The sequence below is a fragment of the Galeopterus variegatus genome, unplaced genomic scaffold, assembly GCF_000696425.1.
Source record: "Galeopterus variegatus unplaced genomic scaffold, G_variegatus-3.0.2 Scaffold2, whole genome shotgun sequence".
NCBI lineage: Eukaryota > Metazoa > Chordata > Mammalia > Dermoptera > Cynocephalidae > Galeopterus > Galeopterus variegatus.
The window spans coordinates 1,441,792-1,459,962 of NW_007726113.1; the positions used below are offsets into that span (position 1 = coordinate 1,441,792).

Below are 18,171 nucleotides of genomic sequence, written 5' to 3' on the forward strand. Positions count from 1 at the left end.
GAGCGGGACCCGGTCTGGAGGTGGGATCCGAGCCCTCGGGCGGGAGCGCCGCCCCGCTTCCCAAGCGGCGCACTATCCAGTGCGCCACCGGGCCGGCCCCTTACTTTCTTAAAATACCCATTTACTGCTATCTAAAATGAGAAACTATTTTAATCCTTACCCTGGCTGTGAAGTCCACAGCAGCTCCCCGGTTTAGAAGAAGAGTTGCCACGTTGACGTTTCCATAGTGTGCAGCTATGTGCAAAGGGGTAAATCCACTCTATGGAAAGCAAAGAAATGACAGTCAGTAAAGTTTTTCACCTCTACATGTTGTGGTCATTGCATTAGTGAAGAAAATCCCATGGTAACTGTTTATCTCATATATGAGCAACACAATTCAGATAATAAATGCTTTAATAAGACTCTTTAAATCTTAGTGTTATAAGGTGTTAAATAAATAAATACATAAAGAAGCAAATAAAAATCCTACACTTATTGGCAACATTTTGTTTAATTACCTTACCTATTTATCTGTTTATGTATCTGGTTTTCTATACAAAACCATGTTTCTTGAGTTGATTTAGCATGTTAGAGAAAAATAGAATATGATTAAACAACATAAGATTTCAGCCATAGGATTAACATAATTATGGATAAAATAATCTTTTTTCAGAGGAAGATTCAAAACTAGTGGTTTTCAGTTTTGTTCTGTTTTTTAAAAAATAGCGTTGGTTGGCATTTTATCTTTGGAACTGTGAAAATATGGTAATAAATTCTTACAAAGAATATATATTTCATTATACATCATTTACACTGTCATAATAATTCTATCCACTTTCACAACAGTTTAGTCAGATTATGTTGTTATAATGAAAAAAGAATTAAAAAACAAAAATTAAATAATATAGTTGGCATCAATGTTAATACAAAATAATTTTAAAAGTTCACCTTAATCCAATTTTGAATGTTAATGAAATCAAGTTTTATCAATTAAATAAAATGTGATTGAACCAATTGGGTTAAACAAATTATAAGGCATTAGAGAAGTATTTACGCTCAGAATGTTTAAACAAGTCTGATAATCTTAAATGAAGAAAAGTATATTTCCTTTCATTTATCTTTCTGATGAAAACTTAGAAATTTTTCTGTTTTCACAATAGAAGCATATTAAATCTTTTCTTATTAAAGTACACAAAGATGTATTATCTGAAAAATGTCCTTACTCTCCATAATTTTTATTACTTAATAAAATATTATGGGAAAAACAGAGACTGTTAATTGGCTATCATATCCTGCAGCCTTCGTGTGATTTTGTATTGTTCTCTTTTACTTGAAATAAACTTTGATGTGTACCATATTGTTTTTAAGAAATATTTTCTAAATCACAACCATTGTTTTTCTATTGAACTGATATATAGGCTTGTTTTAAAAATGCCCTAAATACGCATTCAAATACCTTACATAATAGAAATTTCATTAGCTGCAAATAATTTCTGATAAAATCAAAATAGTAACTATCCATCCAAATCACACAACTGTGTTCAAGATATTTTTATTTTGTGTCTACATGATGCCAGATATTCGATGGAGGGAAAAATCAGTTTACAACCTGGCTGTTCATTTACAAAATATCAAATATTTCTGTTTTAGAAAATAATTGAATTTTTTTCCATTTTTATCTTAATATTTCCTGTCACCCAGAAATATCCAGAAAAAAAAAACTATCGACTGCTGGTGAATCATTTTCAAATTATTTAAATACAGTAATATTATTTTTCTCATTTGCAAATATAAACTAATTTATTTTCTGACACAGACTCATTGACCATCCATGATGATGCCTCAGGCTATGAATCTTGGATCAACACTCATGTAATATAAGCCTCTCAGAGGAACTCCTCCCTGATTAATATGGAAGTGGGAGGCAGAGTTCACCTTTCTACAGGATTATAGGTGGAGGGATTTCCATTCTTTGTTATTCTATTGTTTTCAAAGAAACATTTATAACTCAGCACATTTATACAATACATTTATAACTATCTACCCAAACTGCTGCTTTCAGCAGAATGTTTAGAGCCCATATGGCTTTCAAAAATATACCTTTAACAATAACCAAAAAAGCACCTAAGAAATTAAAGGTATTAAAATTAGTAATTAAGATATCAGTTTTGGGGCCGGCCCCGGTGGCGCACTGGATAAGTGCGCCGCTTGGGAAGCACGGCGGCGCTCCCGCCCGAGGGTTCGGATCCCACATACAGACCGGTCCCCGCTCACTGGCTGAGCGAGGCGCGGGGGCAACGTCGAGGGGTGCAATCCCGTTGCCGGTCCCCGGTCCGGTACGGGGGCGACACTGAGGGTTGCGATCCGTTGCCAGACACGGAAAAAGACAAAAGACAAAAAAAAAAAAAAAGATATCAGTTTTGGGGCCGGCCCGGGGGGCGCACTGGATAAGTGCGCCGCTTGGGAAGCACGGCGGCGCTCCCGCCCGAGGGTTCGGATCCCACATACAGACCGGTCCCCGCTCACTGGCTGAGCGAGGCGCGGGGGCAACGTCGAGGGGTGCAATCCCGTTGCCGGTCCCCGGTCCGGTACGGGGGCGACACTGAGGGTTGCGATCCGTTGCCAGACACGGAAAAAGACAAAAGACAAAAAAAAAAAAAAAAAAAAGATATCAGTTTTGAAAAACTTCACCAAGCAGTTGAGCCTTTTTTATGCACAGATATGAAGCAAAAGAATTGATATGAATTATTCAAATATATTGACGTCCCAATATGGAGATATGTTAATAAACAAGATAATAGTTTTAGAAATATATTACTCTCAGTAAATACTAAGTGAGGATGATCAAAGGTCCACAACCTCCACAATTCTATAACCCAATCAAATGAGATGTTAGTCTAAAGAACACCCCCAGCAAAGCAAAAATTAACCTGCATAAATAGTCACTTGTCTTTGAGTACAGGTTAATTTTTATAATATGCTTTCAACAATGTTTGTGTTGGTGCCTCCTTGTAACAATAGCCAAGGAGAGATTACACACACACACACACACACACACACACACCCCACTGAGAGGCTTCTTAATGTTCTTGTTGATGGTTGTGATTTATTTTGGTATGTGGAAAAAGATGATTTCATAGCAAGTATTTTAAGACTTAAAAGAAAAAGCAACTACTTTGCTCATGATATTCTCAATGTCATTATTGATTATATACAATGTGGCAAAGAAAAAAGAATACAGGAAAAAAAAGCGGCAACTGCAATTAGATAAAAAGATAAAACACAGTGGCAGAGAAACCTTCCTAATTTTCACTTCCCTAAACTCTAACCTGAGAATTCCCATTAAGAAAACAAGATCATATTTCTTCTTGGCAAAAAGTTAATAGTAAAGCTCACTCACTGATATATTTTAGGGAAGAGTTTAATTTCATGCTCTGCTCTAATAAACTATATTTAAATAGTTTCACTAATAAAAATAATGCTTCAAGTATATGTTGTATTAAATATTTTGAATTATCAATTTGCTTTAATTATGGGAAAAGTTTCCAAATTAATTTTCCACTAATGGAACTTCTAATCATTAGTATGAATTAGTGAGCATTTATTCTAATTGGGCAAAAGCTAAAAATAAATAAAAACAAGGTAAATTTTGATATAACCACAATACTGTACCTCAGTTGTCCTATTCACCATCATCTGAAGCATTGTTGTGTGGGAAAAAGAGGGAAGACATTACAAAATGCAAAATTAAGGAAACAGTCTGCTCACTGCAATTGGGTGTACTGCTCCAACATGCCAAAATGCATTCTACCGAGAAAATTCGTCTCAAAACACTACACAATCCAGTATTATTTTTCTAATTCTGTTTCTATTATATATGATTGTAAACCGAATAAGAAATCAGATTTCTAAAAAACTGAAACTCATCTTTTAAAGAAAATTATGTTGCGTCTAATTTTTTTGTTTGTTTGTTTTTGTACCCAATAGACAGTCCCCCTCTTTCTGAAATACCTCTGGAAGTAATTTATCTCTTTTCATGACCAGAAGTAATTTTGCGTTATCACCATCGCCTACTTCTTTATCATCTCTCAAGATGAACCTGGCAGCCGGAGAGCTTCTTTCTGCAAATGTGAGCAGCTTTTACCTTGGATTGTACGTCAGCGTTGTGGTCGTTCTGAAGCAGGAGTGCGGCAGACTTGGTGTCGTCTTTCCTAGCTGCAATATGCAGAGCTGGCAGCCTTACTTTCCCCTTGGTGTCATTCTCCAGGAGAATGGCCACCGCCTGGTTGTGTCCTTGCTGGAGTGCCACTGCCAGAGGAGTGAAGCCATCCTGGTAAAATCAAAGAAGAGAAAATCTTCCATTAACTTTGAGATGTTTGGATTCAACTCCATGCAATGGTGCCTCTAATTTTTAAATTAATGATTAAGATTATGGAGCAAAAGAATTAAGTATTACTGTGAAGATTACAAGGAGATTATAACCAGTCATTGGCTACACCATGGACTAGTTTAATCAGATTGCTTTCCTAATTTCTATTCTATACATTTTGAAAAACATCTGCATTTTGTAGCAAGGAATACTACATATAGGATGTGTTCAAATTTATGTTTCCAATGGGAAAATAAAAATTAGAACCAACCCTAGGTAATCCCTGCTTATGCAAAGCAAAAAAAAGTGAGAGGGTAGAAAGAATGGAGACCAAGTGTGACTGGCAATCAAAGATATGGTAACTTTGATAGGAAAATAAAAAATGTGATTGCCATGCAAGTTGGTAAATATCTCTGTATTGGTTAGGAGAAAACGATAACCATAGTGCATAAAATGGCCTGTTACCAATTCAGTTCTGGAAGTTTGGGACATAATATGATCTAAAATTCTGTGGAAAACTAACTGATTAATTTTGCACTTAATAGTTGAATTTTATATTGTTTAAGTCATTTAGATATAAAATTACATGTGCTAGGTAATTTAAAAAAATCAGCTTTTCAATTCTAAACTTAAAAAGGAGTGAGCTTAAAACATAATAGCACAGATAACACAAAATTAGAGGGGTCTTAGGGGTAGATAGATAACATGCTAGAAAATTTGGAAAGCCATATTTTCTCTCTAGAAACAGGTATTCAGTTCTTGGAAAGGTGACAAAAATAAAATACATATATACACACACACACATATATGTGTGTGTGTGTATATATATATATTCTATGCTCTTTTTATATAAAAACCTCTTTTAATCCACGAAAGTTTGAAAACAAGTCAGAGTTACAAGTTTCCATTCATACAGAGAAGAGACAGCAACAGAATGGTAAATTTAAAGATTACATTCTAGAGACGATGCTAATTTGCCACAATCAAACTACTCAATTTGTTTTCAATAATATTTTTTAATATATTTTAAATTTAAGAGAAAATACTTTTCTTCAAGTGTATCATATTGTGTATGCAGTACCGACCACAATAAGAATTGAACTTTTTTCCTTTTAATGAGAATTGAATTAAACTTAACACATTGCTGAACAGAAGAGTAAAGCATATAATGTTAAGACAAAAAAATAGTAGCCTGAATTTAGAACTCTGGCACAAATTAAATACTCCATGGATGATAAAAGCACAGACTCATTATCATATACATATTTAATTTATTACCCCCTGCAATGCTGCTATAGTTTATATTAATTTTATTTTGTTTCTTGGAGGTAAGCATTTGCTCACAGAACAAAACCTTATTAAAAAGTTTTCAGCCTTCAATTTTGGTAACATTCAGGGAGAAGGAAGAGAGGAAAAAAATATAAAAGTGGAACTGGAGGGTCAGAGAACTTTCTTCAGAGAACTTAACTGTGGATCTCACCACATAGATTTCATTCTAATCTATAACATCATAAGAGAAGGCTAAATATTTAGAATAGTTTAAGTACTTCAACTAATTCTATGAAAAGAAAACCCATATTAAAATTTAGCAGCTTCCTTTTTCATCATTTATTTACCAATGCTAATTACTTTAATTATGGGAAATTTTAAAACTTTAAATTTTTTTCTCAAATTGAGTTTCATCAACGTATTGAATAATCTCATAATTATCTGATTTCTAAAGTGGTCATAATGTCTTGATTAGTAATTAATTTTTGCAAATTAGGGCTACCAACTGGTTGAGGGGAAGTGCCTTCTTTAAGCATATTCATACACATGTACATGAGGCTGCACAAGTTATTTCGTGATACAACATAGAAAATCAAATGGCAATCAACCATACAGCCCTGAAAGACATTATTTTTTTTTAAAGAATGATATACTAAAAGGGAAAATATAAAGGTTTGTTCATATGTATTTCTTGATAATCATTAGGGCCAGTGGTGAGGGTTTAAACAATTGTGTGTGTGTGTGTGTGTGTGTGTGTGTGTGTGTGTAATAATCAAGAAAAAATAATTCTACTTATTTAAATGATTAATCAGGGAAGTAATAGTGTTACTTATTTAAATGATTTTTTTAAAAAAATTAAGCAAATAACAGATATATAATATTTCTAAGCTAAGATTCAAAACTCCACATAATTCATTTGCAAAAGCCTCATTTCTTTGTGGAAATCAGAGAGGGTTTTAATTTTCTGAGGAGCACAGTGTAATATAGTTTCAACCAATGAAACGTACATAAAGGGGTATTTCTAGAACCAGACTAAAATGGTACAGAGTTCTAGAATGAAGAAGCCATAAGACAGCTGAGAATGCCAGCATGATGAGTTTCCCTAAATTACACACTAGAAATATGAAGTCTGTTTGGTGAGTAAAAGAACTCTAGTGTAAGGGTCACATCTTGTAAATGATTCTGCCTTCAAGAAAATAAAATAAAACAAACATAGATTTCCTTATTTTGGTATATTTCTCAGAGGTCCTGATGCAGAGAGATACAATCTTACATTGTTACCCAAGCTTTGCCTGAAGATATTCACATACTACTCATGGACAAAATTAGTGTCTCAGGAAAAAAAGGCGCCAAATCATAAAAATCACACTGTATCTATGCGAGCAAGAGTGTGAAATCTGTGTGCTGAATAGAGAACTTGAAATCATTTCATACTGGGCAGTTGTGTTTTCCAGGTATATGCAAGAAACGTGGTCTCATTAATAGTAATTGCTTGGGATTCTTTTTTTCTAACTAGTGAGAAAAGCTGTCAGAGTTATTGTAATTGGCTCCATAAAAAGTTTTTTCTCAAAGGGACTAGAAATGGATTTAATAGATTTTAATGTCCCTTCCCTCCAATGCAGCATAGAAGGGAGTTAAAATTTTATCAGTGAGGCCACAAAATATGAAATAGGAAAAACAAAGCCTGAATACTGTGATCGGAAGAGGTGAAGAGGGCATAATATGTCTCAATGGAACTTTCTTCCTCTCCTCTCCCATGCCACCTGCTCCCAACCTTTTGGTATCTCCTGACACTTTTTCTCCAAGCTCAAGAGCTTTTGGAGCATCACTTAAAAATCACTGTTCTGGACAATCATTGAACTTGCTCCTTAATCTGCCCAAGCAAAAATGAGAAGGAGAATACCAAGCATGTTTTGCTTGTTAGGTGGACATGCCTCGGAAGGGAAAATGATGTTCTCAAAGTTCCTGCCCACTCCAGCTGCTTCTTATAAATGTCCTGAACTTTATAACTGGATTGATTTTGAACATTCTATTCAATTGTTGCCTTAATCATGGTCTCACAACCACGTGTCATAACGTGTGCTTCAATATGAACAGCTTTTTAAGTAACATATTCTAAATAAAATTGTGATAACACAGATAGTTAAGAATTATTTCCGATGGTTAAAAACTGTTCCTTTAAGGAATTGTATTGGATCCTAACAAAAATAAAATATAGATGGGCCGGGCCGGTGGCACACTGCTACAGTGCGCCGCTTGGGAGCACGGCGGCGCTCCCGCCGAGGGTTCGGATCCCCGCTCACTGGCTGAGCGAGGTGCAGGCGCGACACCGAGGGTTGCAATCCCGTTGCCGGTCCCGGTCCGGTACGGGCGCGACACTGAGGGTTGCGATCCGTTGCCGGACACGAAAAAAGACAAAAAAATAAATAAATAAAATAAATAAATAAAAATAAATAAATAAATAAATAAAAATAAAATATAGATGAAAAAAGATGGGGAGAATTTACGGTCATTTAGTTTTAGAATAGTATAAAGTTCCCCAAAGCTAGAGTACAGCAAATTGATAGAAGCATAATTTCATGTAAAAACAAATTGACACGAATCCAAAATGAAGGCATAAACTCATAGAACTATGTGCACAAGCCTGAGTCATTTGTTCATTTGTAGATTATAATAGAAACATGAACATTCTTAGCATATTTTAGATAAGGTAATGAATATAAATTTTTTTCATATTTTTTATATTCATGCTTTGCAGATGAATATAAAAAGTATGAACATTAAGATCAAACAACTTGAGTCTTTAGGGCTGACAGTCTTACCTCTGTAGCAGTGCTCTGATTAGCTCCATTTTCCAGCAAATATTTTACAACATCAATGTGGTTCTCTTGGGCAGCCATGTATAAAGGAGTAAAGCCATTCTGAGGACAAATAATAAAAAAAGACATCTTCAGGCATTTCTGAAAGTTTAAACCAGGGAAGAATACAACATAAGAAAAGAGAGAACACTCTGAGGTAAACCTTTGAAATGGTGAATCTATGTAAAAAACCTTTACACTGAAGAAATCATACAAATATTTACCATAAAACTAGACAAAATCACAGTGAACCAATTTTCACAATTCCTGAAGGAATGAGGAGAAAGATATAAGGAAAAAATATTTCCCTCATTTCCTGTCTTCATTTTAGTACCAGAGATTCACATTTCCCATCATCTAACACTTTGTTAAACTAAAGACATCTTAATATCTTTAGTATATTTAGTATCTTAATATCTACATAATTCTAAAATATATAGAAGGCTCACTATATGTAGTATCTATATAAAATAATGTCTATATAATATCTTCTGTATTTATCAATTCATAATCTATTTAAATAGACCACCATTATCTTGAATATACACAGTTTAGTTAGCACCCTTAGTGTATAAATAGGCTAGGATTGATGACAAATTTGATTGAAAATTAAAAGCCTATATTTCAACATTCTGATTATGGTAGTGTGGCTTATATTGAACACCTTTATATTATTTTTTAAAAGCCTTTCTGAAATTTTATCATTCATTCTCACACTCATTTACTCAATTATCTGCTAAAATTCAGCCATTGTGGCTGGACCATCGCTGAGATACAGTCATAAATAAGACTGACACATGCACCGCCATGGAGCACATGGGGTGGTAGTATTATAACATTATCATATAGTCATAGATAAAAATTTACTGAAATTTTATAAGTTCACTAATTGTAAATTGGCATTTTTATTAGTGCCTTAGGAATATGTAACACCTAATTAAAATTAAAGAATAAAACCACAGAACTTCATAAAAAAGGAAACCTGTGAAATAATTCATAAACTCTTAAAATCTAACAGTTCTCTCAAACCATGTCATAGCCTTAAACATAGATAAGTAATAAGTTAATAAGAATAAATAAAAACACAGATGAGAGTTAAGGGATTTTTAAAAACTTAGGAGAAAAATGTTTTTTTTCAAAATACTTTTTTTTTGAAATAAAAATTCTTCTATATACATTGTATAAGTGTGGAGACATTATTCAAAATGGCCAAGATCCAGCAAAATGTAAGTACAGAGTATGCAAGCAAAACAAGTAATTTTAAATTCGATTACAGGAGAAAATCTGCAGACTTCAAACGGTGGTGGAAAATTCAAAACTAAAAAAGAAATATTATAAGAGGAATGAATTAACAATGTTGTAAGATTCAGGAATAACTTACTAGCTGGATAGCATATTTTTAAAAACACAGCAAGCAAGTGAAATCTTTTGTATTTTAAGAATACTGAAGAGGTGGCGGAAGGATGGAATTAGAGATTCAAAGGAAGGGAAAGCCAGTAGGGGTGGTTAAAAACAGTGAGTGGGCATGGAATGGGGCTCTTTCATGACAAGTAAAAGGCAGGGATGCAAATAAGAGAAAAAGAACTTTTAATAGAGTAAAACAATTTGCTAACATGCATTCCTCTAATACAATCTTGTAGATAGATCAGGAGAAAGGGAAATAAATGTGACTGCCAGAGCAGCGGGGGAAAGAAGATGTACCACCCTTAGGCTCCTGCCCTGGGTCCTGAGCTTCAGAGGGACTCCTCTGGCTGAGCAGGGCAGGGAATCCTGGGGGACAAGGGGACATATCCGCCATGACCCCACAGCTCCCCAACTTCTAGATCATGCACCAGACACCTGGCTTCCCAGAATCTCTTCTTAAGCATTACCAAGTGTGGTTCCAGGGCTCGCTCAGGCTTTGTCCTTGGTTTCATCTTCCCAAGAGTCTGGTGGAATGTACACCCATTGGTAGGCTGAATAATGGCACCCACATATGTCCACCCTCTAATCTCTGGAACCTATAAATGTTACCTTAAATGGAAAAAGGAACTTTGTAGGTGTGATTAAATTAAAGATCTTGAGATGGAGAGATTATCCTAAATTACCCAAGCCGGCTTCACGTAACCACAAGGGCCTTTGTAAGGGGGCAGCCGGAGGTCAGAGAGGAGAGAAGTTGCTACATTACTGGCTTTAAAGATGGAGGAAGAGGCCGTGATCCAAGGAACGCAGATCTAGAAACTGGAAAAGGCAAGGAAATGGATTCTCACTGAGAGCCTCCAGAAGGAAACAGCAATGCCAACATCTTGGTTTTAGCCCTAAAAGACTAATTTTCAAAACTATAAAAGAATAAATTTGTGTTGTTTTAAACCACTGTATTTGCTGTAATTTGTAACAGCAGGAAAAGGAATCTAATACACAACCCTTGAGTTGTTTGCTAAGGAGGATGGAAGTAGAAGATAAACAACATGTGCAGGTTGGGGGCCCACACCTTTACATGAGATGCTCCTGTGGTGTGCATGGAGCCGGGGGTGGGAAGAGAAGGGCTGGCTGTAGGCCAGGGTCCCAGGATTGTCACTCTCCTCACCACAGTCCTGTGTGGAGTTGGGAATTTATCCTGTACATGAGTGGTCCTCAGCCTGGCTGTGTGAAGGAATCTCCTGGAAAAACTGTTAAGAATGCCTACGTACTACCCTGCACCTACTGAATTGGGAGTTTCCATGTGCAAAGCCCAAGCACGTGCATTTATTAAAAAGCTCATTTTTCGGAATTGCCTTAAGATGTTTCTCATGTGATGCAGAACAGTTGAATGGTTGTGAATAGAGTATCATGATCACATCTGCATTTCAGAGAGTTCACTGTGGTGACAACAGATGTCTTGGCTTGGAATGGCAGAAGACAAGAATGGAAGTAGGGGCTTAATTAGCTTTTGCAGTATAGATGGTAGTCAACGCTGTTTCCCCAAAATATATACAATTAATTGTGTTTCAATAAAAAAAAAATTTTTTTTTTCCTTTTTGTCTTTTTTCATGACCGGCAACGGGATCGCAACCCTTGGTGTTGCTCCCTGCACCTCGCTCAGCCAGTGAGCGGGAACCGGTCTGTATGTGGGATCCGAACCCTCGGCGGGAGCGCCGCCGCGCTTCCCAAGCGGCGCACTGTAGCAGTGCGCCACCGGGCCGGCCCTAAAAAAATTTTTTTTTAAACATGCAGGAAACTTGAGCCAAGGCAACACCTTCCTCAGGAGATGGGGGAACTGTTCACTGTTACAAAACGTGTGAAGTAAGGCAATAAAGATTTACTACAGGTCCTAAACGTGGAAATTATCCTTTCTTAACTTGCTGCTATTTAACAAGAAATAGCCCATCAGAGAATGTGAAACACGCCTCGGGGTAATTAGGACAGGACTTGGCAGCACTTTAACACCATTGTAAACTTTATAGGGAAGCATTTCTCTTCACACATAATGGCTTAACAATGCAGCATTACCGGCCACTGTGTACATATATCTAGGTGCTTTCCAATATATTATGTCTCTGTGTTTTTCTAAAATAGTCTGGTTGAAGGTAGGCATGAAAGTGTGTGCATTTTCTCCTTGTTTGTATAAAAAAGTCAAAAATATCCACAGCCCAGGCTGACACTTGGTGGTGCAGTAGTTCCGGTGTGACCAATAGGTGCTCTGGCAACTAGTTATTAAATATTTTGAACATTACCCCTGCCCATAGAAAATTATTAATTATTTCCCATTCACTTATATTTATTTAACAAAAATGTGTTTGGTGACTCTTCACTGTTGGGCATTGTGTTCAGTTTTAGTGGTTTAGAGACAAAAGACAAGGTCCCTGTTTATAGAAACTAACAGCCCACAGGCTGAGATGGACAAGTTAGCAAACTGTTGTGTTAGCAAACTGTAAGTTCATTGAACATATACATAATTAGTTTATTTTTTTAAATTATGTGTTAGTGACAAAGAGAACATAGATGAAGGACACAGAACTCAATCAGATAAGGAAATTATGTCTGAAGAAAGTCACTGGGAATGACGGTTGGAAGACACGGGGAGAGACTCAGTTTGAACTGAGTCATGAAAACGCTGAAGTTAGACACAGAAACAGAAAAGGTATTTCCAATAGAGGAAACACCATGAGACAGGAAAACACAAGACATATGGGGACCTGCAAATAATTCAGTGTTAGTGGGGAGAGAGGCTGAGATAGGCAGGGATCAGTTTTTATCTGCCTTGCTGAGTCTGAATTTTATTCTGAAAGCCTTGGAGTCACTGGGTTTTAAAAAGGGGCTTGTCATGGACACATCTGCATTTTAACTCTTTACCTCGCCAGAAAGGGGGAGAATAAATTGGAAAGTGGCCAGACTATAGTCCAGAAGATTGGGAAGAAAGTTTTTATAGTAGTCCTGATGAGAAGTGAGAATTAGAAATACCAATATAATTTTGATATTTTAAAATGTAATTTACTATTCGTGTATTTATATCTACTTCATGATTAGAAAGATAAGAAGTGGTTTCAGTCTGTATTATTCATTAGTCACTGACAATAGTTCTCGAATTTATTAAATAGTTATAATGCTTCCAGAAATCATGCTGTATTTTAGAGAATTCAAACACTTAAAATATTTCAATTTTCTTTTTCCTATTTACATTAATATGCAACTATGAACCAGTAATCAGGTTTTAGCCATTTGTGAGAATTTCTTTTGGTAATCAGATTATCCTGGCAAATTAAATGAACACGAGCTAATATTTATATATCTATCAAATGTATATTTATTGAAGCTTTGGAAACATCTTTAAAGCAAGTAGATTTATTCATATTTATATGTCATTTCAAATAAATTATACAGAGATAATGTCAGCATGCAAAGTAATGAATGGTTAAACATCAATATTTTGGACAAGGACCAAAATGCTAAGAACTATCATTGCTACCAATTTTTTAGAATCTTAACTTTTCCGGCTTAATTCTGTCAGGACATATAACTTGAATCCTCCCTTACATAAATGAAGATTCATCAGTTGGATGACGTGAAATGACTGATTATATAAAATTACTTTTTTATTAATATAAGAGTCAATGTTACCATTCAATTTAAAGAGATTTTGATATGATATATCATTGTTTTCATTAGTTTCAATAAATTTTTTGATTTCCTGTTTGATTTCTTCTTGGACCCATATGTCATTAAGTAGAATGCTGTTTAATTTCCATGTGTTTGTATAGTTTCCAGATTTTCATTTGTTATTGATTTCTAATTTTAATCCATTGTGGTCTGAAAAAATACATGGGATAATTCCACTGTTTTTGAATTTGTTGAGACTTGATTTGTGACCTAACATGTGATCTATCCTGGAGAATGATCCATGTGCTGATGAGAAGAATGAATATTCCGAGGTTGTTGGATGGAATGTTCTGTAGATATCTGCCAAGTCCATTTGGTCTAGAGTGTTGTTCAGGTCTTGTGTTTCTCTGCTGATTCTTTGCCTAGATGATCTGTCCAGTATTGATATTGGTAAATGTGGTATATCTACACAATGGAATACTACTCTGTTATAAAAAAGAATGAAATACTGCTATTTGCAACAACATGGAAGGACCTAGAGAGAATTATATTAAGTGAAACAAGTCAGGCACAGACAGAGAAATATCACATGTTCTCACTTATGTGTGGGAGCTAAAAATAGATAAATAAATACACAAACAACCTGGGGGTGTGGGGGAGAGAAGAAGACACAACAATTACAATTCCTCGAAGTTGATACAACAAGCAAACAGAAAGGACATTGTTGGGAGGGAGGGGGGAGAGAGTGGAGGAAGGGAGGTTTCAGTAATGGGCCACAATAATCAACCACATTGTATATTGACAAAATAAAATAAAATTCAAAAAAATAAATAAATAGATTTTTTTTTGGGGGGGGGGGGGCTCTGGCCAATATGGGAATCTGAACCCTTGACCTTGACCATGCTCTACCAACTGAGCTAACTGGCCAGCCCAAGTCTTTTTTTTTTTTTTTTCCTTTTTGTCTTTTTTACTGACTGGTAACGGGATCGCAACCCTTGGTGTCACGCCTGTACCGGGGACCGGCAACGGGATCCCAACCCTAGGTGTTGCGCCCGCTCCACGCTCAGCCAGTGAGCTGGAACCGGTCTCCACATGGGATCTGAACCCTCGGCGGGAGCGCCGCCGCACTCCCAAGCGGCACACTCTCCAGTGCACCACCAGGCCGGCCCAGCCCAAGTCTTTTTGATGGCACCAGATTTGCTCTAAAAATTTTCACCTAGGCACTGGTTTCAGTCTGTATTATTTATTAGTCATTGATAACAGTTTTCAGATTTATTACATATTTATGCTTGTTTTTTACAAATCTAGAAGTTATGCTGTATTTTAGAGAATTCAGTCACTTATTTTTTAACATCTACTATGTTCTCATCTTGTAACAAATATGAGGGGTACTTCTAAGAGTTCATGGAAAAATGGAGTTGAAAGATAATATGAATATTTCCATGAGCAATTTGAAGACCCCTTGCATTTATATAGTATTGTTCCTGCCCTCAAGAGCAGAAGTCACAGAATACATCTATATAGAATCATTTATAGCTCAAGATATATTATAATTGCCAGAAGAGAAGCATGAATAAAATACTGTCCTAGCAGTAAAGAATGAGAAATTAATATCAGGAAGAAGTTGCTCTCTGGCCCAAGAACACAGATCTGGGAGGAAATTAGGACGTCTTAATGAAAACAAGACAGCAGATCTAGAGAAAAGAAAACGTTCTTCACTGTTATTTCCCTGTTCCATTTTCCCTGTCTCTCAGGAGGTGAGGTGTTTGTAGGGGAAGTGTGAGTGTCTTTGCTGCAGGTACGTATTTTATTTGGGGAATTCTGTTCTCTAATTCTAATGATAAGTTTAGTAAATAGTAAAGAACAGTAAATGAAATTACTAAACATGAGTAAAAGCCAGTTCAAGAATACGTCTTGAAAAGAATTATGACTGGTCTTAAAATTTTTTAAATTCAAAGATCTCTTAGCCAGATGGTAACACAGGAAACTATATATAGTTTATATATATATATGAATATATATATATATATGAATATATGAGTATATGAAAAAAAAATATATATATATATATATTACCACCCAGCTAAAGATACACCTTAGGTAATTTCATTGATCAAGCATAAGCTAAATCACATTCTTTGAAATATACCACAAGAGTAGAAACTGATTATGGGAGCTTCAAGTGTGCATAAATTAGTATCTCTGTAACTAGTCATTGTTATTTTATTTGTTCTTAGTTTCAGTCCTATTTTGCTAAACTTAAGTATATTTCAATAATTAAAATAAACTGCCCTATTTTCCAGGATGAAAGATGAAAATGTTACAGCTGAAAGGGAAGTCATCATTTTACAGTTGAGGAATTTTTAACCCAGAGATTGAGTGACCACCAAGTGGACTGGCCAGTTACAGAGATTAAGGAGAGAATAGGGGGTGAGTGGATTTGGCAGATGCAGAAATGCTTGAAATCTCTTTCTTTATTCTTTTCACCTTGTAGGTCTTAACAAAAGTGTCACTCTCTAGGAGAGGTTGTATTTAGTGCCTATAACAATGCTTAGCACATAGTAGGTGTTCAATAAATATTTGCTAGATGACTGAATGAATAAAGTAGAACAGAATTCAAACTCCTTTTAATGCCTGTGGTTGTTTTAACGTATGTCAGCAAATTCTTTGACACTCCTCCCTTCAAAAAGTAGAGCCTAATTTTCCTTTTTTTGTATGTATGACATCTTAGTAGTTTGCTTCTTAATGTATTGATTTTAGGGGAACTGATGGTGTGTGACTTCTAAGGTTAGAGTTTAAAAGTCCTTGCCCTTCTGCCTTGCTCTTTTTTTTTTTTTTTGGATCACCTGCTCTGGAGGAAATGAGCTGCCACGTTATGACGACCCTCATGCAGCCTATGAGGAGATTCACATGAGACGGAACTGAGATCTCCCACCAACGACTAGCACCAACTTGCCAACCATGTGAAAAAAACACCTTGTGAGTGAATCCTCCAGCCCCAGAAAAGCCTTCAGATGACGATATCCTTGGTTAACATTTTCACTACAATCTCCTGAGAGATTCTGAGCCATAACTGCACAGCTAAGCCAACACTGTGTTCCTGGTCCACAGAAACTGTGATGATCATAAATGTTTATTGCTATTTTAAGCCACCATGTTTGGGGATAATTTTTTATGCAGCAAACTTAACCAACATAATGTCCAATAATGTTTTGGCTTTTGCCTGCTTTGTCAATCATACCTCTTATAAATCTTACCCTATACTGTTCCCTTTCTCGTTAGGAAGGAAACTCATATCCCAGACAGTTATTTAAAAATTTTGCAGTCATATAGCTTTTCAAATGCTATCTAACCTAGAAACCCTAAAAATAAAAGATTAAGCAGGATGCTCTGTTTGAAGTTGGCTGAGTTATAACTATTCAGCAATGTCTTCCTCATCCCCAAACTACAAGGACAATACTTTTTAAAATGTGTTGTGTTCCAGGGAAGTACATCGGAGATCCTTCTTGAAAATGTTGAGTTCTAGGAGTGATCAGCATTTGAAAGCACTGTGAAAAAGCAGCTATTGTCATGTGTTACCTTTCTTTATAGTGTTTTACAGTCAGAAAAGATGAGGGATGAGGTCTTTGCATTAATAAGAAAAGATGGAGCAGGTAGCTTGTGTATATTTGCCTAGATGAAGCAATGTACAGTCTAAGAGAGTTTGAAAGCTACAGCTCTAAATCTTTATAATACCCTTAACTCCATGTGTTATTTGTCAGTTTTCTCAGAGTATTACATATCCTCTTTATATCTACTGGAAAACAAAGTCAACAAATTACATAATCAACTACAACAGAAGAAAACAGGAATGCTTACAGATAGCTCTGGGTGTGAACTTAGTAAAAGTAGAATTTCCCTTCTGAAGAAATCTCCTGTCTTTTGCAGGCAGATTGGTGTCAAGATTTAGGTTTCTGCACAGAGCAGAATTCTTCAGCAGCCTTTACCATGACATGCTGGGAGGCTCTTCATCAGAAACCAGTTAGCAGCACTGGTTGGGAATTACTACTCTAGTTACCATCCCAAATACTATGCATCATCTTCTTCCTTTGAACTGGCATTATGACAGAGAAGATTGGAAGGTGTTGGGGTGTTGAAGCCACACACCTCCTCCCAGGGCAGAGAACTAGCCATGACCCCACCCGCATAGGCGTATGTAATCTGTTGAAAACATTCGCCTGGACAGGAGAGATAAAGATGGCACCTGGCGGAAGCCGCCGGGGAGTGGCCAAGGAAAGACATAGTTTAAAATTATTGGATAAAAGATATTTCTGCGCTCATGCTCACTGCAGTGATTGCAATAGCAAAGCATTAGAGCAAGATGCATGTTCACATGTGTTGGGCATAACTTTGCGCGCATGCGCCCTGACGCGCACGGGTGCCATTTCATGCGCTCCGCGGCCACCATTTCACTAGCGCTCAACGGTACGTAGCTGCCAGCCTCGCCCTTCCGGGTCCCAGTGATTCAGCAACTTTAGTTCCGTATTCGCGTAAAGCCTCCCCACCACCTCACCCTATCCTTTTAAGCCCTTCTTATTGGCTCTTTGCTTGATCTCTCATATCAAAACCCGCCCTGCCCTTTTTCCCTATATAAGCTGTGCC

At 36.3% G+C, this 18,171-nt stretch overlaps 1 protein-coding gene across 7 annotated transcripts in view; it reads right to left on the bottom strand.

Annotated features, from left to right (window-relative positions):
* The window catches only part of ANK2 (ankyrin 2, neuronal), a 275,712-nt gene that overhangs the window by 132,396 nt on the left and 125,145 nt on the right, over positions 1 to 18,171 (bottom strand). For all 7 annotated transcript variants that reach the window (XM_008566520.1, XM_008566662.1, XM_008566450.1 and 4 more), the window contains exons 5-8: positions 8,440 to 8,538; positions 4,124 to 4,309; positions 3,652 to 3,675; positions 161 to 259 (exon numbers count right to left, since the gene is read on the bottom strand). In XM_008566520.1, the coding sequence (XP_008564742.1) occupies positions 161 to 259; positions 3,652 to 3,675; positions 4,124 to 4,309; positions 8,440 to 8,538 (408 nt within the window). The remainder of the gene's footprint in view (positions 1 to 160; positions 260 to 3,651; positions 3,676 to 4,123; positions 4,310 to 8,439; positions 8,539 to 18,171) is intronic.